This window comes from Oryzias latipes, chromosome 13, assembly GCF_053564925.1.
Source record: "Oryzias latipes strain Hd-rR chromosome 13, Olatipes_Hd-rR_3.1".
Classification (NCBI taxonomy): domain Eukaryota; kingdom Metazoa; phylum Chordata; class Actinopteri; order Beloniformes; family Adrianichthyidae; genus Oryzias; species Oryzias latipes.
In genome coordinates this window covers 27,795,349-27,817,791 of record NC_136249.1, presented here as the reverse complement: position 1 = coordinate 27,817,791, position 22,443 = coordinate 27,795,349, and the positions used below count along the sequence as shown (strand labels likewise).

The 22,443-nt window shown below is 37.0% G+C and overlaps 1 protein-coding gene across 3 annotated transcripts in view; it reads right to left on the bottom strand.

Moving 5' to 3' along the window:
- b3glcta (beta 3-glucosyltransferase a) overlaps positions 1-22,443 on the bottom strand; it is a 79,091-nt gene that overhangs the window by 15,838 nt on the left and 40,810 nt on the right. For all 3 annotated transcript variants that reach the window (XM_020708133.3, XM_078929879.1, XM_004075301.5), the window contains 8 exons: positions 19,637-19,746; positions 11,348-11,424; positions 10,732-10,843; positions 8,324-8,460; positions 8,158-8,221; positions 7,470-7,601; positions 1,840-1,909; positions 468-581 (listed from right to left, as the gene is read on the bottom strand). In XM_020708133.3, coding sequence (XP_020563792.1) covers positions 468-581; positions 1,840-1,909; positions 7,470-7,601; positions 8,158-8,221; positions 8,324-8,460; positions 10,732-10,843; positions 11,348-11,424; positions 19,637-19,746 — 816 coding nt within the window. The remainder of the gene's footprint in view (positions 1-467; positions 582-1,839; positions 1,910-7,469; positions 7,602-8,157; positions 8,222-8,323; positions 8,461-10,731; positions 10,844-11,347; positions 11,425-19,636; positions 19,747-22,443) is intronic.

The following is a 22,443-nucleotide window of genomic DNA, read 5'->3' as shown; positions in this document are numbered from 1 at the left end:
CTGGTAATATAAAATAGAGAATGAGATGCTCCGTCTCCATTTTAGGAATATTGAATACGTGACAGAATTTGACTTGGTGATGTTTTTAAATTCGCTCCACAGATGGCTGCAAAATAGAGCTTAATGAGAGAAAAACAAGAAAAAAAGAAACATCTTAACTGAGCAGACAAAACTACAAAAGCTGAATTTGATAATACTAAAAGCCTCAAATGAAACTATAAATGACCGATATCCCTTTTTCTCTTCTAGGTGCTATAAAAGCTCCTTTGAAGACATCATTTTAACAGATTCCACGCAGACACTGCCTTCTGATTACCTTTTCAGGTCGTGCTGTGTTCAACCGTAGTTGACAAATTCTGCTTAAGCACATACAAATGTAGCTCAACCTGCAGTGCAACCCCAAGCCGGGCAACTTCATCTTATACCCAAAAATTGGGGTGATGGGGGCTGCAAAGCAGAGCACTCACCTCTTTCAGTGTTTGGCACTCCTAAATTAATTGTGGGTATGGAAGGATCCGCGTGGTCGCTGTAGTACTCTAACAAAACTGCATCCTTTTCCCAGGTCCTCTTTATCACTGGAACTAGAACAGATAAGCAAACGACCCTCATTTTGAGTACAATATACAGCTTGCTTTTGATTTCACCTGCTCTTTGTACAAACTATTAATCTGTAGACTTGAAATAATTAACTCGAGGATGCTGGGATGCAGGGCTTTTCTGTTTAACCCCATGGACTTCTATAGCTATTAACTCTTCTTGCTCTGCTACCTTCATTATAACATGTTCTTGTTTTATTTTCATGATAGTTTTTCGGTTGTGCGAATCATTCAAGTTATAAACTGACCAATCAGATGCCTCAATAAAAGTAGGTGGTCTCACATTGAACGTTCAGAACGTTTGACAGATACTCCCAAGCCCCCTTTCAAGTGGTAGGGGTGTGGACCTCCAACCAATCTCACTCCTGATTGGTGCTTGCCTCAGACCGGCTTGGACCAATCACTGCTTACTGACAATTTCTGGTTCCAACATGGTGGCATTCGTGTTGCAAAAGAAATATGACCAAATTGACTCACTCTGTCCAGTTTTCTTATGGTTGCATCACAATTTACTAACATCTAAAGCCCTAATATTTAATTATAAAGAAAAGAAATTCAAATGATTTAAAACCATAACTATGAAATTGTCCACATGATTAGAAGAGACAAAAATGAGCTGTATTCAGATTTAAATATAAAAAATACATTTATGGACAAAGAAAAATAAAACATTAGAAAATAATCTACAGATATGATTTTTCTCCCCACCAACATTTCAGGGCTATGTTTCGAAAATTAAACTTCACAAGAATGGTATGAGAGATTTTTAGGTTTATGTGTTCAATAGATATAATAAATAAGAATTCAATAGTTTCACTAAAATCCTAAATTGAAAATTAGGAGCTCTTTTAGAAAGAAATCTTGTATATGTTATTCAATATAAATATATTACTCACAATTCCATCTATCTGAAATTACAATCCAATAATGGAAGTGATATGTAACATTTCTTTTGAACAAAAAGTTTTTAAATGAAGCACACAATATCTCTATTTCCCTGCTATTACTGTCGAACTGGTTTTCTAACCCTTGTAAATCTTTCTTCACTTCAAACAAAAGGCTCACAGTTAAGAACCCAGCTAGAAAAAAAGCCAACATAGATTTGTTGCCCACTTTCAGCATCGGCTAATAATCGTAATTAATTCATGAAGTTGAGCAGCTGTTTACTTCCCTCTCATCCCTTCGACTCTAAATACATTTTTGTGGAAAAATGAGCTTCAAAAGATTTCATGGAGTGACTCACCTCTTTCATTGTGAAACTTTCTACACGTTTTCACAGCAACAAATATGTCTTCTTTCTGCACTGGCTCCCCCTGAGATGGAAAAAAAGGCAATTTAAGTAACTATTTTCATTCAAAATAATATACTTTGAACCAAACTTTAATTTTCGCATTAATAGTACCCCTTTAAGGTTCAGTTATCAGGAAAACAATCCCACTGATCAGATGAAAGAAAGCAGATTTAGTGAAGATAATTTAGAAGCAGACATGGATTTGAAGATTGTTTAAAAAACCCTCTCCAAAGAAAATCAATATATATATATATATATATATATATATATATATATATATATATATATATATATATATATATATATATATATATATATGAAGAAAAGTAGGCTTAAAATTACAGTTCTGAGTAAGTCTTTATTTAAGTCATAAATCATAAGCAAACAAATAAAAGGTGTTGGAAAAAGCTTGTAGCAGTGATAGAGAAGCTACAATTGACAGACAATAAGCTCTCTGTTCCGCTCTATTATGATGCATTCACTTTTGGATCCATGAACATCTTCTGGATCAAAACTGTACGTAAAATAAGTAAAATAAGTTAATAACTTGTTAGCCAAGCATCCTTCTTTTTTTAGACTTGAAGCATACAAGTGTCAGAAGTCTGAACTCTGTCTCCCTTTTTGGTCACCAGCGGGAATCGTCTCCATGGTTCTGAATGTACTTCATCTCCCAGCAACCCTAGCAAACAGTTTCTGGATGCCACACACCTGAATTTCATCTGTAATAACTCACAGTATACTGAAGCACTTCACTGAGCCTTACTCAGTGCGAAGTATTGCTTTTGCGTGCCATTACCGAGCGTTCTATTCGGACCTGATCTTCTGACCCTTGTAGCAGTGATAGAGAAGCCACAATTGACAGACAATAAGCTCTCTGTTCCGCTCTATTATGATGCATTCACTTTTGGATCCATGAACATCTTCTGGATCAAAACTGTACGACTGGATGGCTCCAATACCGCTTGCCACTTTGTTGCTCCTGCAATGCTAGGTTGAAGGTGTGAGGGTAATGAGCTATTTAATATATAACTCACTGTGTGAGGGGCGGTAAGATAGCAAAAATGTGTGCAACTAGATGGGGGATGGGGAGTGGACAGTCCTACTCAAAACTCAAAGGAAAAATTCTCCCGCCGCTCTGCAGTAACTATGTCATAGAAAATGACAGTTTTTTTTTGTTTTTGGCCAAAACAGCATAATCATAAATAAAAGACCACTGGGAAAACTTCTACAAAAGATCAAATAATGATCAGAGTGGGGCTTTAAACTTTCAATTTAAAAGAGGAAAATAATACAATTTTACTGTTATCAATAAGAAGTAGATGAATTAACTGGTTTGGTAGTCTTGCTTTGCATTTGGAGATGAGAAAGGCTACTAATAATATTAAAATAAGTTAATAACTTGTTAGCTAAGCATCCTTTTTTTTTAAGACTTGAAGCATACAAGTGTCAGAAGTCTGAACCTTGTCTCCCTTTTTGGTCACCAGCGGGAATCGTCTCCATGGTTCTGAATGTACTTCATCTCCCAGCAACCCTAGCAAACAGTTTCTGGATGCCACACACCTGACTTTCATCTGTAATAACTCACAGTATACTGAAGCACTTCACTGAGCCTTACTCAGTGCGAAGTATGGCTTTTGCGTGCCATTACCGAGCGTTCTATTCGGACCTGATCTTCTGACCCTCTTCTGTTTCTGACTCTGTTTGCTTGCCGCCTGCCCGAATCTCGCCTGGATCCTGACTAGGGATGGGTATCGTTAAGGTTTTAACGGTACTACTACTTTTATCGATACTGCTTATCGATCCGGTATTTTAGCGGTACTCTTATCGATACTTTTTGAGGACGAAAAATAAATAAATAAATAACAAATTAAGAACATAAAGCGTTTTATTTACTCATTATGCAACAACAGTGTTTTTTTAACAAAAAATTTTACTTTATACATGAGAATGTTCCAGACAGGATATTCATTTTAATTATTTAATCCAATTATTTTTATTCTTTATGAGCGTGATGTTTCCTTTGATCCTTTGTCCATTTTCCACAACCTTGAATAGATTTTTCTGTCTGTCAAACACCCAGAGTTAAGTTAAGTTAAGTGAGATTATGGAAACAAATTCACTTTGATGCAGACTCCTTTCTATTTATTTATTTTTGTTTAAATCCAGTAAACCCAATAAATTATATTAATTTTATGGATGACAACTATCATTAGTCATTAATTATTATTAAGTATTAGGAAGCAGCTGATAGTTTGTCACGGGTCTGGAATCATAACCGGTGAATCTAAGCCCCGCCTCTCTACCTGTTTGTTTTGTGTAGAACACGCCGCCCCAGCGTGTTCTACACAAAACAGCGCAACATACGGTCATTGTAGCAGCAAGGTGACAGCATGGTAGGGGCTCCTTGATGCAAACTTCATTAATTTTACGCAGAAATGGGTGTTCTTAGTCTAGGGCGCTCACGTGTCCCCTACGAGATCGCCACTGACTGTGTGTGCGCTGCCTTGTCTTGTGTGTGTGCGCGCGCGGCGCGTGCTGTCTGAACAACAGCCCCGCCCCCCTTGCACATAAATAGACAGACAGAGCTCTCCGCTTCAACGAGAATACCGAAATTAATATCATCATTAATTAACGGAAAATTGACTGACTTGGTGAGTTAAATATGGCAGATAACGCTTGTGGGACACAAAAAAAGAAAAGACAAAATAACTTCTCCAGTACCGATAGCAGAACCATTCAGCCAGGTCAGATCTTAACGATACTGCGGTCTTGAAGGATGTGGCCCCGGGGCTGGTTCAATACCGGGGCACGGTACCAATCCCTAATCCTGACTACCCCAGTCTCTTTTCTGATGCTCCCATGCTCGTTACTGACCTCTGCCTGCCTGACCCTGATTTAGCTTTGTGGACTTCTGGCTGAGCTAATAAACCTGCTGCAAATCGAACCACCTGTCTGCTTGTTTTGTGACAACAAGAGGTTGCACACAGTAATGGTCTTCGTATAAAGCTCTAAAACACACGCTGTAATGGTGCCAGATAATTCACCAGGATTTGTAAAATCGATGACTAAAACGTAAAAGACATTCTGAAAGAAAGATTTTGAAAAGACATTAAAACTCAAACCCTACAGAAAACCTTTTGCTCACTCATCAAATAATAACCGGCAGCTGTAAATTCTTAAAGAAAAAGCAAATAAGGTCTGTGAAAGTGTAGATTCTCTAGCCATAGACAACCAAAATCATCTGCTTCAGAAAATGTTCTGTTTCTCATTGATATGACAAAACAGGAAGTTGTGCATGATCAACACAGCCACAGGTTTTACCGTGAGGTGTGAACTAACATAATGTGATTGAAATTCCTATTAATTCAGAGCACAAAACACTACATGCTGGAGTCATCGCAATCACAAAGGAGCCAAAAGCCCCACTTCCCACTTTTTTCCCCCCCTCTGTTTCAAACCACAAATCAAAACAACATGTTTTGCCTGAACGTATTTCTTATCTTATAAGCATTTTTGCGTGCAGAATAACAATCAAGCCAGCATCAAAACTGCTGCCAATTAATGATCCTCAAATCATTTTACCACACTAGACTGAAATGCTCGAATGCTGATGTGTGCCATCGGAATGGACTGGCATTAATTTAAAAACACTGCCAGAAAGACAAATAGCATTTCCTTCAAATTAGTATGGGACTGAACGCACCAGTGAAGATGCTTTTTAACCCGTTTAGATCTGAGGCAACTGTGTGGTTTCCATAGAGAGGTGCAGCCTTTTCCACTGTCACATAGAAAAATATATTATCTAATCTAACACTTTTCAAGTGGTTTACTTGCAATAAGAACTTTTAATGGGATCTTAAAGAAATGACTGTGTGACCTTAACATTTCCATAATGTCTACCACATTTCTATTTTAATGTACAGAAATGTTTAAGCTACAAATGTATAAGGCCTGGAAAGTTTTTCCATTCAAAAGCACAATGCTTAAATCCCACTATGGAAACTAAAAAGGAATGAGGGAACATTTGATGTAAAAGGTAAAAGATGCATGCAAATTATTATTATTTTAAAGCTGCACATTTTAGGAATTCAGCTTTACCAGGACCCAAAATAAAATGACAAATTCTACATACGAGCTTTATCTACACATGCATGATTCCCCGCTGTGTGCTTATTTCAGTTTCACTATAGCTACAACAAATGTTGGAGCATATTTAGCATTACGCAAGCGCAGGGCGCTTATTTTACACTGTGGTGTTTGTTCCACAATGCAATTCTAAGAGACTAATTTGTTCAGCAGGTGTGAAAGGTCACCTGAGCTCCGACGTGGAGCGAACAAAATAACTCTGGTCTAACTGGAGATGATGGCGTCTGGTTGTTTGGAACCAGCGTGATTGCAGGTGGACTTTCAAACGGACTAAAGAAAGTAGAAAGTAAACTAAGCCTCCAAATGGTGATGAAAACCAAGCCAAGCAAAAAAGGTCAAATGTTCGAATGCCTCAAATGACCACTAGAGGTTAATTTGACAGGGGAGCAATTTCCATGGACTTTCATGTAAAAAAATTAATGAATAAAAATCCCGATTTACAGCAAAACTGCACAGCTTGTTGCAGGTCTTTTTTAAACCCAGGTTTTGAAAGAGCTCAAACTTGTGCATGTCTTGCGTTTTTTGATTAGCAAGTAGGTTGACCCCAAAAAAGTGACTTTCCCTTCCTGTCCAAGGGTGTCGTTACAGAATAATAAGTCCACTCTGTATATGTCATAGAAGAAAGAACATTGTTTTTTGAATTGTTTAAAACAGTAACCTATTAAAAACAAGAACAAGTATAAGTTCTTAGAAAATAAGATAAATAAAATTATGTTCGCACTTAAGATAAACCATCATAGTTATTGTGGTGAATTGAGAAGACAGAGTCGTTGAATATTGCATAATATTTGGAGCATTATATTTTTATTTTTCTGCGTATTTGCGTGATGTTTCCAGGTACTTGTCTGGGTCAAAACAAAACAAACCAAACGAAAGAGTTTGCATCTGAACCCAGTTTGCCAGATTATTCTGGAGTGAAAATGCCTTTAGAGAAAAAAGGAGAAATAAGGAGCGTCTCTGAAAAACTAAGTTTCATTGAATTATTTTCATCCTGATCTGATTTAAGGCCATACATTATAAAGAGAGATGACTCCCAAGCTTAAAACTAAAAATAAGATTACAAAAAAAAAAAGAATAAAAACAACAAAAAAACATGCAACATAACTCTTTGAGTAAAGTGAATGTTGCTAAGGGGGTGATTTATTTTTGTGGATTACATTTAATTGTGGAAAACACACCCAGGAATTATTTGGTTTAATTGTTTTTCGTGTCAGTGCACTGGCTTGTGCTGAAAAGCATATGAAAGCAATACCACAGAAGGTTGCAGCTTATTTTCTAAATGCTGGGGATGCTAAAACTCTGCCTTAGGATCCTTCGCCTTAGGCTGATCTGCTGCCAGTCTCTTGCTGTGAAACATTCATTAAATGTTGCTCCTGTTCCACTTCCCGTGAATGCTGGGAAATCAAAGCGATCCTGACAACAGAACAAATACTCACGCACTGTGTAGGCCCTTTGCTCAGAGTGGTGGCACAGTGTTGGGCATTCAGCGAGTCCTCTGGCTCAGTGCACAATTCCGGTGCGGCAGTGAGATGGGGTCCTTTCCCACTGTCCCAGATATACAAAGCAATCTGCAATAACGCAGTTTCATTTAGTAAAGTTTATTAGCTGAGGCAGAATAAAATCTTAAAGAGATTATCTATGATTTTTTAAGCAAATAAAGATTCCCTCGGATAGCAAAATCCCACTAAGCATATTTATGTGATGCAATTTCAGGAAAATTGAACCTGGATTGACATCGTTATATACCAAAATATTCCTATATCTCTTTACAAATAAGTAACTTTTTCAATTTGAGAGTCTTTAAGATTAGACACATCTCATCTTCGAAAGAATAACCTTTTCCAGGCAGAGGGGAATTTTCTGTTTACTCAACTAAATCCCCATATGCCTGAATTCAGGAGATAAAATAGAAGCCTCTGTTTTGTACCTTAAAAATTCTCCAAAGTAATGAGATATATCTTCAAGGTTAAATGGTGTTTATGCTATACTCTTTAAAAAATACATCATACTAAAACATGAGGTACATATTTAAAGAGGAGAACCAAAAAAAGCTATAAAACAGAAAAAAAAATATTAATAAAATGGAAAACAAATCCTGCCAATGAAACTTGGATATCATCTCACCTCATGTTTCAGGTCAATGGTGAAGTCAGACTTCAGTGGCTCATCTCTCACTTTGTTCGCCAGCCTAAAATAGCAAGTTGCCATTAGGTCAAAGCCTGTTTGCTAAGTCCTTCATGGCAGAAAATGAATGACTCGTGTTAGAATGAGATGTAGTGTTCAGACTCACCGAACTACCAAGGGCATGCTTAAAGCCCAAGCAGCAGCAAAGTCTGGGTATTTAAAGATGGAAGGGTTCTCTGCAAAGGCGTAGTGATGGATGATGGTCGACTCCTTATCAAAGAGCGGCTTTCCGACAAACCACTCCTGATAAATGTGATTGAGACAAAAAGAAGCGCAATATATTAAAGCATCTGAGTTTCTGTAATAATTCAGGAGTCTTCACAATGCAGCTTGCAGGTTTTCTTTGAAATTATTGGCTGTGACTGGGTTTGCTACCTGCTGAGGAAATAATGAGATTCTTCTAAGAGTATAACGATGAAAGACACCAGTGCAGCAACAACATCTATCGTTTGACATATCTGGAGTTAAGAATAGATAGATATAAGTGATAAAAAAAAATTAATCCAAGAGTCAGAGTGTCTGCCACTTCAAAAAACTGTCAAACATCATGATTCGTGGTGCAGTAGGGCTAAAGGTTTGTAGGTTTTTCACATGGTGGAAAAGTTTTAATAAAATAAAGGAAATTGTCACATGAATTCCCACTATTCCTTGTGGTTCATTAATGAAAAATATAGAAAAAAAAATCTCACCAGAGCCACACATACATGTTAAAATGTAAAGTTTGAAGAAAGACATTAAATTAGAATAAAACTATAAAATGCATAGTAAATCAAATAATTATGATATTGATTCATCAGCCTATAACACCATATTCCAGTCTTTAGTAGTGGTGGTGGTGTTTCCTAGTGTGCATAAGTTTCCTTATATTTTGAGGTTCTTAATAATGACTTTCAGCTCTTACCCATCTTTGCTGGAATAAAAAAGTTACTATTTTTATCCTAAAGAACATTATCACTTTTGTCACCTTTTCTTATTCAGGTTTCTTGCTGGTGAAGCTGCAAAGATCAACATCAAATAATTGAATAGGTTAGTTCAAAAGGGGCCCAGGTCCACATTTTTCAAAATAGAGATATTATATGTTCTATGATCTTCAAGGGAAAAGCTATCTTATTATGTGCAAAAAAGTCCCAAGTCTGTTGTAATGTATTGACTATGCTTGACATTTAAAATGCATTAAGTGCAAAATTCCTTAACTTGGGCCTCTCTTGCATCGGTTTTGTTTTATCCCATAGATGGCAGCACTAGCTATACAATATGGCAGCGCCCCAAGAAGGGCCAAAGTCCAGAGACTTTAGTTTGCTGGTCCTCTGAAATTATAAAAGTGAAGAACTTCATATTATAGCATTTGTAAGCTATAAACTGGTGCTAAATCTGGGTAAAGTATATATCCTTTGGTGTAGCCTCCCTTTAAGCTATGCAATTAAAATCATTTCCTGGAAAAACAAACCTCTTGGACTTGGGATCCTCTTGAACTAACCGATTCAAATGTTTCTTGTATTTTAGATTCACAGCAACAACAACAAGCAACAAACAAATTAGAGCATACGGTAACTGTAAAACATGAAAGAAAACAAAAATATTCCAGTTATTTTAAATGTTTTTAATCAAAATTACTAATCAAATAGGTAAATATTATGGAAGCGATTCTGTAGCATAATTAAAAATAAAAGTCAAAACCAGAAATGCTTTTTCATTTTCAATTATTCAATTGAATAATGCAACAATGTTTGCAGGGTGGATGTTAAAATAAAAATGCAATCCCCTCTTTGCATTTTCGTTTTAATTATGACACAGAATAAGTGGTTTTTAAGTAGAAATGACAAATCATTTTGAAGGATTGCTTTTTAATTTTAATTTTGAGTCATTTGATGCAGCTTCATTTAGAAAATGAAAAAGCATTTCTATTAATCCATTTTAATTGTCAAACTAGACATTTCTAAAGGAATTTTGCTACACGTTTACCAGAGAACTTTTTGAAAATGAAATGTCAAATAGCCTTTTCATTATCATTCTAATTAAGTGAAGGAACAAGCGGTGTTGACGAAAAAAATGACAAAGCATTTTGTTGGATTGCTTTTTCATTTTAATTCTGAGTCAAAAAATGCAGGTTCATTTTGAAAATGAAAAAGCATTTCTGGTTTTGACTTTTATTTTTAATTATGCTACAGAATCGCTTCCATAAAATATACCATGATAAATGTGATTACTATTAATCCTAATTTGATAATAAACAATATATTTTTGCTGGATGAGGGACATTATTTTGAAACTCAACCAAGCCTGTCCATACATATAGAAAATATGACTTCATGAATAGAAAAACAGGCTTTATAAATAGGTTTTTCTGTAAGGCATGTTGGATTAGTGCGGAACGACCCATTGCTGCAAATGAGGCAGAAAAACATGAAATTCCAGTTTTTACCGAAGGTGATAACGATGGGAACGGGGGATTTTGTCTTCTTTAATAAATGAGTACTAGATTGAAATGAAGGTTTATTAAAAATGCACACTTACTTTAGTTTTGTCAAATTTTGACAGGACTTTGACAAAAGCAGGCATCTTGATGTTAGTTTCCTCTTCAAGGAACACCAGCCAGGATGAGTTTTTTACAAAGGAGCGAGAGAACCTGGGGAGACACAAATATAAAGCAAGAGGTAAACAACAGCAAGGACAAACTGGTAGCACTATCAAGAGAAATAAAAAGAAAACAAGAAACTAGTTTTAAGATTCCCAGTTCCCTCAGTTCCCATGCTTAAATGTCCTTGGGCAAGTCACTGACCAAACTGCTGCCAAAAGTGTTTCTCATTTGCAAGTGGCCATAGCATAAAGTGCCTGATAAATTAATATAATGTAAAATTATGCACGTCTCTAAAACAATCAGCGAACAGACTGGAGCTCAGAAAGCGTGCAGACAGCTGTAGCTAGTACAGTGTCATGCTGTCCATTCTGCAGATTAACTGCACTAATAGGCTGCTTGCTGCCCTTACAAGCACATTACTGCACTGTTTATCATTATTAAAAACAATCAGTCCCGTTTTAATGTTGAAGACAAAACTTTGGAAATCTTTGTGTTGACCACATCATTAATCCCCACAAGTTTACTTGACCTTAACGGCGAAAAGATACTCACTCAGGCAGCAGAGGGAGGATGCTCCAATCTCCGTCATTATCTGACAGACTGTGAAGAAGCAAAACCACCGGTGGTTTCTGGAAGATAAACCCCACGAGACAGAGATTGATTCAATAACTGATCAATGGCCAGTCAAATCTAAAGATAATTAAAGCTGTCGGCAGAACTGAAGGGCCTTCTCCATCTCGCATAGCCTCATCACACACCTGTGTTACAATCAAGGAAGAATTTAAAGTTTCAAGGACAATAGTTTACGTTCAGCTACCATCGTTTAGTTTATTGATAACAGCACAAATACAGAGCATGTAATATCCTATGATAAAGCTGAGTGATCAAGCAAAATTAGTTTTTGTTGGATGGGACTTAAACTGCACTATGATGCATTTAAAAAGGAGAAAATTAAATATAATACAACCGATAAAAGGATGGTATAGAGTCTGTTAGAAAGTTGGCGAGCCATAAGTTACACAGGGTGATACTGTGTTCCCACCGGCCCTGTTAACGCGCATCAAAGCAACCACTTCCGATTAAAAGTCTAAGTGAACGTGCGTATGAGCGTGTTTTGGGCTTCCGCCTTTAAAACTCTCATGTTTACGCATAGCTGGGCAAGTTTTTGAATCAGTTTTTGGGGTCTACATACAAAACGCAAGCCATTGAAGACAGGTCAAAAGATAAACCAGTTGAACTTAAACCAATCAGGGACTATGATTTGGTAGTGACGTATGGGTGGCATCGTTCTTAATTCACAGAAGTGCCATCGGTTTGAAAATCGATCACGGAGAGGAAATTAACAATAGGAGATTTGTCCAGCTGGAATTCTTTGACACCAGGTTTTTTAAATATTGGAATAGAACTGTGAAAGACAAATCCTGAAGCAAGATTGGCGAGATTTGCACCGCTTCAACATTTTGCATGGAGCCTCTTCTAGCTGTGAGTACATTCATGTTGTGTATGTTCAGACGGATGCATTGAGCACATTTCTCGGTCGTGCACAGCTGTTGATTCACATTCACATCTGTGATTGCAGCACCTGCTCAGAAAGGACAAAATGCTTGCTTGTGTGTGTGTCTTTAGAAGAATTACAACACAAAGATGTTGACTGTCAACACTTCGAGGCGGACCGAAAAGTCTAGTTCAATAAGATGAAACCTTCAAGGTGTCATGCTGGAAGTGAAAGCAGCAGAAGGCAGCTCCTTTAAAAAACACAAAGTTTTTTCTGTCTTCAAATGCTTCCTTGTTGAAATTTTATATAAACCCCCTAACTGAAAAACAAAAGGTTTACACCAAACTACTTGAAACTTGATTCAGAGAAGAAAAACAAAAGCCAAAGGGGATTAGATTTGTAAAAACAATTGATTGTTGAATTCATTGATTCTCTCAGTAGGAAGCCTGAAGTTGTGCATTGAAGCACAGCTGTTTGCTTGTAGAAAAGGCATTTTAGTTAATAAAGCAAAATCATCTCCACAGCAAGTCAGCAGAGAAACTAAAGACAGACACTTTGAGCACAGTGTGGAGTCAAACATTTTCTTTTTTGTGTCATTACAAGACAATTTTTTATTAATGGTTGGCAGTGGAAAGTCTTTGGAAAGTTAAGAACTAATTTGAATGGAGGGGAGCTAGTCAACAAATAAATAGAACGTAGTTTTTACGGTTGAAAATCTGCTCGGATGAAAATTGTGTTATTTGTGCGTTTAAAATGCTTGTAGGATTTATTCTGATGCTGGAGGGCATAGAGAAAGAAAATTAAGCTTTATTTTGCATTCCTGGGCATTTCCTTATTCTTCTGTCTTTATTTCTCTACGCCAAAGGTCCCGCCCACAACTCGGAAGGAAATTTCTAATGAACTGACGCTCTGCAGAAAAAGTTTACCGATTTTGGTTAAAAACGGCATAATCATAATTAAAAGACTAATGAGAACATTTTGAAAATAGCTCAAAAGATGATCAGAGTGGGGATTTTAAATAACTTTTAACTTAAAATTTCACAGTGGACTTTCAAACACTCACTTTTGAATCACAGACATTATTGGATTGGATCTTTGCAGTGTGCAAATCCAGTCTGTCGATAAAGCGCATTTCCACCGTAGCACTGAGGGAAGAGATTTTCACAATGGAGGGCACCAAACAAATAAACACTTAATTCCACTCAATGAAGGTCGTAATCCATCTGTGAACTCTACTTCTACTAAACACATTTGTCTTTTTGCAGGTCGTTCATATAAATATGGCCTTTTTTATTTTGTTTTACATTAACCTTGAAGCTCAGTTTTTTCTAATCATAGCTTATTTGGAGGTAAAAGCCATTAAACTTGTTCAACTAGGCACACTCATTTAAAAATAAAATAACAAGTGGCTTTTTAAATGAATAATAATAACATTATAAATAATAAAAATAATTGAAGAAAAAATAATGAAACTTTAAATATAAAACTGAAGATGGTAGGTCAGACATAAACTAACTAAAGTGTCTAATACAAAACAAGACAAAGACACCAATCAGTTTAGGATCAACCAACGTTTACAGCTTTAGAAAAATAAACATTTCACAACGTCCACAATGTTTTTTTGTGGTCTACAAGGGTAGAATAAGACTTCTGCCCGATGCCCCCAGATGTAATAGTACCGGCAATATATTTGTTGGTGTCAAAGTACCCCCTTGCCTTGTGCTTTAATGCCTACTTATGCATAAATGAATGAGCGAGACTCCACTTGTGTCTGACTGTTGTATTTCCTCAATAAATGTGAGTCCAAAACATAGTTTATATACATTGTGGAGCCATTGGTGCACATCATTTAGACTTTTGAAGAAATTGATCTTTTTTTTAAAAAATTTTTCTTTAGTTGCCTCTAATTTTTTATGCTTTAGTTATCTCTGTGTAACTCTAGAAAAGATGAAAGAAAATATACCTAACAAAGAGCCAAATGTTTCTTTGAACATTTGAAGAGGCAAACACGTAATTATGAAACAAAATGGAGATAAGGGAAAAAGAAAAATGGTTCTAAAAACGTATTTTAATGCAACTTTGATTAAGTAATAACTCCAGAGTCGAATTAAGCACTAAATTAATAATTACTGTTATAAATAAAGCTGAAAATGAAGCAGCGCATCGATTCATTTTCATATAGTGGAGCTCCAGCCTGCCGTGCCACAGGCAAGCAATCATCCCAGACAGACACATTCTGCACCAATACAGTAGATTTCATGTTTTCCTCACATCAAAGGGTCTATTTACAAGCACAGTGCTACTCTGAAATGGAAAAAAACCCCAAAAAAATCAGATTTCAGGATGTTTAGATATTTATTTTCTGGTGTGATCGGTGGCGCAGATTAACAGATCAGAGAGATTAATTCTCGTCTTTTGGTTCTGCTTCTGTTACTGCCACTGTCACAGCTTATAAGAGGAACTATCCCTGAAAACAAGCACAGCCTGTTCCAAGTGCACAGCCCCAAGAGAAAGAAAGAAAATGTGCCTAGGAAGGGGACCAAGAATTTATATAAAGATTGACTGTGTTTAGATGTTAGGAAAACAAATCAGAGCTGCTCAACCTCCTGTGTTTTTTCTTTTTTAACAACATGGCCCACTCTTTATTCTGAACAGACATATGGTTCTGTAGAGTATCTGTGTGATTTAAGCGTCCACCCAAACTCTGCTTACATGCATTTATCCCTGTGTGCCAGGTTTGTCTGCTCCAACCCAATTAGCTCAGAGTTTAGGCTTTAAGATTCACTCGGTGACATATCTATCATATTTTATTAAACAGCTTTGCTCGATATTCACAGCACCCATCTCACTTACGGAGAATAACACAGAAAAGTTTGTGGGAAAAAAGTTGGGTGTTGGGATTGAAAATGATTTTTCTTTTCTTTTTTTGCTGGTAGCTTTAAACACAGACCAGCATTGTTCTGTTAGGAAACCGTCAGCGTGCAGCAGGAGGACTCTAGTTTGGAAGTTGAGAACAAACTCCCAATCGATCAAGACTGCAAGAAGCGGGTTTGTGGAGACATGAATGGGATAGGGGAGAAAAAGAAGCTCCAGTCACAAGTCACACAAATGGTTAAAGATGAGCCAATACAAGGCCAGTTCAAAAAAAAAAATCCCACTGATGTTCAAAGAAGCATAAAAAGACAACCACTGCTGCTGCTTCTTTCTTTGTAAACCCACTGCAGACTTAAACACTGGTTGAATGTGTTTAAAATTTACAACACATCACAAAGCTTTGTGTTGTCATACCATACAAAAGTATGTGTGAGGGATGTGAAAAGCTCAGAGAAGATCAAAGTTTACGTTGGACAAGAAAAGTAAATATATATGCTGTTGATATAAAGTCAACAGCGCATTCTGTACTGCACCCTGATTGGCTGTAGACAATTGTCAGTCAATGTCCTCTGTGCTGTGTCTCCGGTAAAGAATGTGCTCAAATTGCCAAATCAACATAAATCTTTGTTTTTGTTTTATAAAACTATTTATAAAAGGTTTGAACTTTGAGACTTAAAGCTTTTGACTTTTTTTATTTTACTCAAAACTATTGTTAAATTGTTCAAAAACGACAAAGTGCGCTTTGAATGAAGTAATTTAAGGTAGCAGCATGTTTGCCAAAAAAAGAAAAAGTATAATAATAATAATAATAATAATGGATTGGATTTATCTGCGCTTTTCAAGACACTCAAAGCGCTTACAGTGTGTCCATTATTCATTCACTCCTCATTCATACTTGGTGACGGTAAGCTACGGTTGTAGCCACAGCTGCCCTGGGGCAGACTGACAGAGGCGTATACATCAGTGTTGTCCAACAGTGCTTAAGTGCTCTAATGTGTTTGGCTCTGACCATCAACAACTCAGATCCCATTGACACAGTTAGAAAGCAGATATGCAGATTGACTGTTCCCTTTGAGGAGAAAGTGAATCTGGAAAACTTAGCCAATGAATTGGTGCCATAAGCAAATTTAACTCTAGACTTACTAAAGTGGATTGGACTTGTTGATTGACGAAAACTCTGTCAATATAATGACAATTGGGCCGGACAAACTAAAGTTTGATGCTCTGTTGGGTTCACCAATAGGGGCTGTCCACGGGTTAATCAAAACGACTGGCCCCTAACAAAAAATTAGATTAAACTGGATCAATTTTTTTTTTTTTAATGGCCTCATCATTTTCATGAAAAGAAAATAAAGCATTAGACATAAAAAAATTCATTAAAAGTGACTTAAAATGTATTCATTTTTTGTGTAAAATGGGATTTTTAGCCAGCACCCAAGGAACACGGCCGCCCTTGAAAGGGCCTGGTACCCCCTACCAGGGATGGGGTAGGGGACAGATGGTCTGAGGTCCCACCTTCCTTGAATAGTGTATGTGTGTGTGTTTGTGAGCATGTGTATGTGCGTGCGTGTATGTGTGTTGGACATTTTTGTATGTATATTTTTGAGGGGTAAAGGGTTTGTGTACTAAGGGGGTGCAATTAAAATGGCGGGTAGGGCACTGAGAGGACATCTCCTGATTAGTCACAGTGATGTCCCATCACCCTCCCCACCAAATGGCCCTAAATGTCTAAGGTGCAGTTAAAATTGGCGGGTAGGGCGCTGAAAGGACATCTGCTGCTTGCTGGCAGTGATGCCCAAGCGCCCCCCCCCTACCAAGGGTCCTACAGGTGTAATTAAAACCGAGGGGGGGGGGTTCCCATACGACAATCATTATCAAACATTATCAATATTAAAGTTATCTGCATTCTTTTAATTCAGAGAAACAACACTACTTTAAAAAACTGACGATCTAAGAATAAATTCTACAATTCAACTATTAGCTATTTTAATCAACTAAAGGGAATATCGTTATTTAGCCAAAATAAATCATTTGCAATTATTACTTTATCTTGTTGAAAAATATTTATTATTAAAAAGCAAAAAATCAAATTATGAAGACATTTTGATATTTAAAACGTATGTATTTCTAAAAACTGACTACTATTTAAAGGTAATTTTTTGAATGTCTACCATAGATCTTATACTATCTGTTAGAAAAGGCCAGACTTTCTGTCAGCAGCATTACTAAATCACCCTCTTCAATGTGACAACAAGAGCTTCCCAAGCCAACTGAGAGACAAAATGTTTCCAGTCTTTTCTGGCTCTCTTCCTGGTCTTCCCTGTCTAATGTGCACTTTATCTTATTTTGCAGGTGTCCGTTCAATTCTCCTTGCTGTATCACAAAAGGGGAGTGCAGTTTTCCTTCAGGGGAAGACTTTTTTTGTTGTTGCATACATTTGCTATTTTATTTTCAATAAAAAGAACAGCTTAAATCTTCTTCCTCCATTCACTCGCAATCCTTATTTACTCCTCTCCTCATCTTCCTGCACCGTATTTCAAGCCTTTGGCTCGAAGTTCATCTTTAAACCACAGAAGGCACTCTGCATGAGAACCACGGCCTCATTTAGAGGTGCTCATTCAAATCGCTCCCACTGAAGTTGGAAGCCTTTGAAGTCGACCACATGCAAAAAGCAAACATCCAATTCCGAACCACTTGGGAGATGAAAATCAGCAAGACACCGAAGGTTTGCTCTCGTCCAACAGACCAGACCTACACTGTCAGGGTTTCCATCCCAATAAAGCAAAAACATTTTCTAATTTAAAAAAATGATTAGCAGCAAGATGTCAAATAGAGTCAAGACTGCGGCTTACTTTGAGCCACATGATTTAACTTCAAAACCTAATTCTACTTTAAATGTAGGACACAGTCAAGGGCATCATGACTGATCCTTCATGCCATTTTTCTGAATTATAATTTTTAAAAAAAACATGATTTTCATGTCTGTGAACAGTGACGTGCGGTGAGGTTGATGGCTGGTGAGGCACTGAATCCTCTGGAGTCAGATTTACAAGCAGCAGGTAACAGCATATAAGATACACACACGAAGATATTTGTCCTACAGAGAATATTTCTTTTATAGACATGGATAGAACACTCTTCTTGTGTATAAATTATTCATATGTACTGTAAACAAATTAAAGTATACAGATGTGTTCAGCACACAATTAATTTTGACCCTCAGTAACTATTTCTGGGATTTTTCTAACTTCAAACTTCGGTGCTTTAATCAGTGTTATCAAATGTTGTCTGTGAAAATGATCATAAACATAATTCTTTTAGGCCTAAAATTGAGTTTTTAAATACCTACATTTTTTTCCACTTACTCCCGTGTTTTTTTTTTTTTAAACAAAGATTGAAAACCATGTTTGGTCTCACTTTTTGAGTCCATACTCCAATTCTTCTCCACGAAAAGCTCTATGACCCTGTTGTAAAAGTCGAATTTATTTTCCTTAATGAGTCTCTGCTGTGCTGGAGAAAGACGTCTTCGGTCTGTTCTGTTTCTACTGCACCAGTGTTGCTATAAAGCAGCTGTCGGCTCACGTCTGCCCCCTGCTGGCGAGGCTCGCCCCACTGGCAGCCTTTTCTGCGGGCTTTCAGCACCGCTCTGACCGCATGTCTCTGCTAAAATTGAGGGCTTCAGTCAGACGTGAAGCGACGCGCTTCAGAGCCTCAGCCGGGGTTTAAGCTCTGTATGTGATCGCGCAACAGACAATTTTGGCGACTTTTTCACCTCAGCAACTGTGGAAAATGTGTTGAGTCATCGGAAAATGTATCTTTAACACGGAGCAGTGGAAAATAATATTTTCCATTTTATTACAATGACAGGTGAGGCCCAGCCTCACTTGCCTCATCTGACCGCACATCACTGTCTGTAAAGTGTCAACAGTGGCTACATGAACAAGATTGAAGCTACAAAACACATTTAGCACACAATGTTCACACTGGACAAGCAGGGAGGGGCCTCTTCTTTTTCTTGCGATTTGCGATCATGTCAAGAAAGTGGCTTTGGTTTATCTTTAGTTGAAAAAGAGTTTGTCAGGCTTGTCACCATATTAAGGTTCACCAGATAAACCACATGCATATGTCACTTCCAAATCCACTTCCCTGATTGGTCAAAGTACAATTCAGTTTAATTCGCAACATGCATTCAACAGCCATTCGTTTTGTACAAAGAAACTGAAAACAGTTGTTAAACTTGTGTCAACCTGAGAGTTTTAAACAAGGAAACCAGAAACATGTGTAGGGACGTTTACATGGACTTTTAATTGGAAGTGACCGATTGAAGGCGCGTTGCCAAGGGCGATGTGAACTTAGCTTTAGAGAGATCTTTGTCTTGTTGATGCAAAAAAAAAGAAGAAAAAAAATGAATATGAGGGTGAACAAGCGGTCTTTTGGGTGTCAAAGTAAGAACAGGAGTGGGAGGATCTTACCTTTGTGAGACTTTGTGCCTGCTGGAGCAAATGTGCTCGCCGTCTTTCTGCCTGCCTGACGTGGAAGGAGTTGCTCTGGCTCTGGATGATAAACACCAGCTCCCGCAGGTCTGGAATGAGGATGAAGGTGTGAGGTAATTAAAAGCACAAAACAGAGTCGGTGTCAAAGGCCAGAGGATCATAATCACATTAGCTGAGAAAATCTAGAAAACAAAGCTACTGCTTTGACTGCTTAGACTTATCTAGAACGTTCAACACAACCCTGATCTTTGGGCAAAACCACATGAGAACCCAGCACTCTATGACTGATTATATTTCCGAATAAAAGAAACCACCTACACATTTCACAGAAAAGGTTTTGTTAGTTGAGAATAATTAGTAGAGTTCAAGGAATAGAATCTTTCAGGGAGATATCCTTGAACCGTCACTAAAGTCCAAAAGGTTGCTAGGTAATTATCCTCTCTGGCTAACGTGTGGAGTTGTTTTTCCATTACGAAGCATTTAACTGATCATTTTATACAAAGGAAACTTGCAGCTAACTTCTAGAATCAAGAGCAAAGTGGGGAGAAGGTTTGCCTAAGAACAAGGAAACTCAAACTTTGGTGTTGTTTTTAACATGGACACAAACAAATACAAAACACACATGTGAGGTATCTTAGTCTTGAGGAGAGATCTCTGTGTATCAATCCCATTTCTCAAATTGGATAATGCACTTGGATGAATCAGATGATGCTTTTCAAATAACCTGATAAGTAAAAAAAAAAAAGATACAAATGAAAACTATGGTGTGGATTTTTGCAGACTTACTACAGTATGGGGTTAAATCAGGATTAGCTTAAAGTAAATGGAAAAACCACACTGTAAATTTAAATAATAGACATTGTGAATATAGTAAAAAGAAAATACAATTTTGAAAAAGGTTTTTGAATTTGAAAGTACACAAACTTTAAGTAAGTATTGGAAATTTAAAACATTAAATTAGAAATTTGAAAAAAATAAAAGTATGTTCTTAGAATTTTTTTATTTAAGTTTAATATATTTTTTTAATTCATCATTGTCTTCTTTTAAAATGTAATTTTTTTTCATTCAGTCTAATCAAATCAATCTTTATTTACGTAGCACTTTTCATACGTAATGTAATACAAAGGGCTCTACACCATAAAATTAACATAAAACAAGCACAATAATTAAAAAAACTATAACAACAACACTTTGATAAAAGCAATAAACAATGAAACAATAACACATTAAAATAGGAAATTTGTTAATAATCCAGTGTTTAATCTTAAAACGTAATAAAAAATAAAAAATTAATACGAATAATAAAATTAGCTAAAAAACAAGTTAGAAAAATGGTCCAAGCTAAAGTGATCCTAATTTGAGCCTAAAAACAGGGTTCAGTGTGAAACAAAAGTTGCAAACCACAGACCGCAATCTGAGACGATGAAATGTTATGTCAGATCCAACCAGTCATCCCTGATTAGAATGTTTTGCAGATCTATCCCCACTAAAGTGTCCCTTATCTTTGAGCTTAATGAGCAGCTATCTTCTCACTAGTGCTTGCTTCAAAGCCTGCAATTCAGGCTATTTTAAAGTGACAACATGATTAGATTCTATCCATTCTTAGGACAACAGCAGTGACAGGCTTTGTGAGGAATCACACCAACTTCACTAACAGCTTTGTGGAAGCCCTCAACTACTGTATGCAGACCAGTTTAAAACAAAACTTGAGGACATGGAGAATACTATTTAAAACACATACTAAGAATTCATTCAACTGTTCCCAACAGAACATTGAAATAGGTCTGGCTAAATCTCCACTCATGAGATGCATTGGCCATAATGTGATGGAAAGGCTTTTAAAGCTGTATCCAATATGAAGTAACTTCAAAATGTGGGTGGTTTCTCACTGAAGCTCGGGTCCTCTGAGCTTGAGGGTCTTGCACAGTATCTCAACTGTTCCTAGGACTGCCCTTTTCTGGACTGAGATGTCTGAGGTCTTTCCAATACACACACAAAAAACACACACACAGAATTCCCCCCATATTCGCTGGGGGTTATGGACCAGAGACATCTCTCGTACGGCGACCCCCCCCCCCCCCCCCCCGTGGCCGAAGAATGTCCTTACTCATCAAAAAACCTTCTGAAATATTTCTGATGCTTTGACAGAAATTCATTAAAGAACATTGGAATATTGCTCAGCATAAAGAGTTTTGTTTTTAATTTTTTTTTTTATTTGAGCAATAGACTGTACCATCGCGTACTTTACAACACACATTGGGCGTTTCACTCTGTCACTCTCAGCCTTAAAACCAGGAGTCTGTGCTTCCAATTGATGACACTTATTCTCTGTGATTATCTTCTTTAGCGTTTCAGGATATTTTCCAGCTGGTTCTTAGTCAGCTGATGCTATTTTTCCGTGCAGGGGCACAGACTTCAGTAGGTAGTGCTTCAGAAACCGGTGGAAATAGCTGTGAAATATTATTAAGCAGCCCGCAAGGACGCCAACGGGCCGGCGTGGTCTTCATCTCCGCTTCCCTCCTCCCTCGCAGCATCTTATATTAACTTTCCTACTACAAGTAGGCCACTTACTAATGATTTGTGTAATAAAATGCATCTTATGTTGAAAATTATCTTGTGTTTTTTTTCATTTTTGTAATTATTGCCCCCTAAGTAAAAGAAGTTTTTTTTATTTTCACTTCTGAAACTGTTACGTTTTCTCTTGCAAAATACATTTAAATCTCTGCAGACAAAACCAAAGGATGAAAAAAAAAAAAATCAGGCTGTAATTTAAGATGAACCAACGG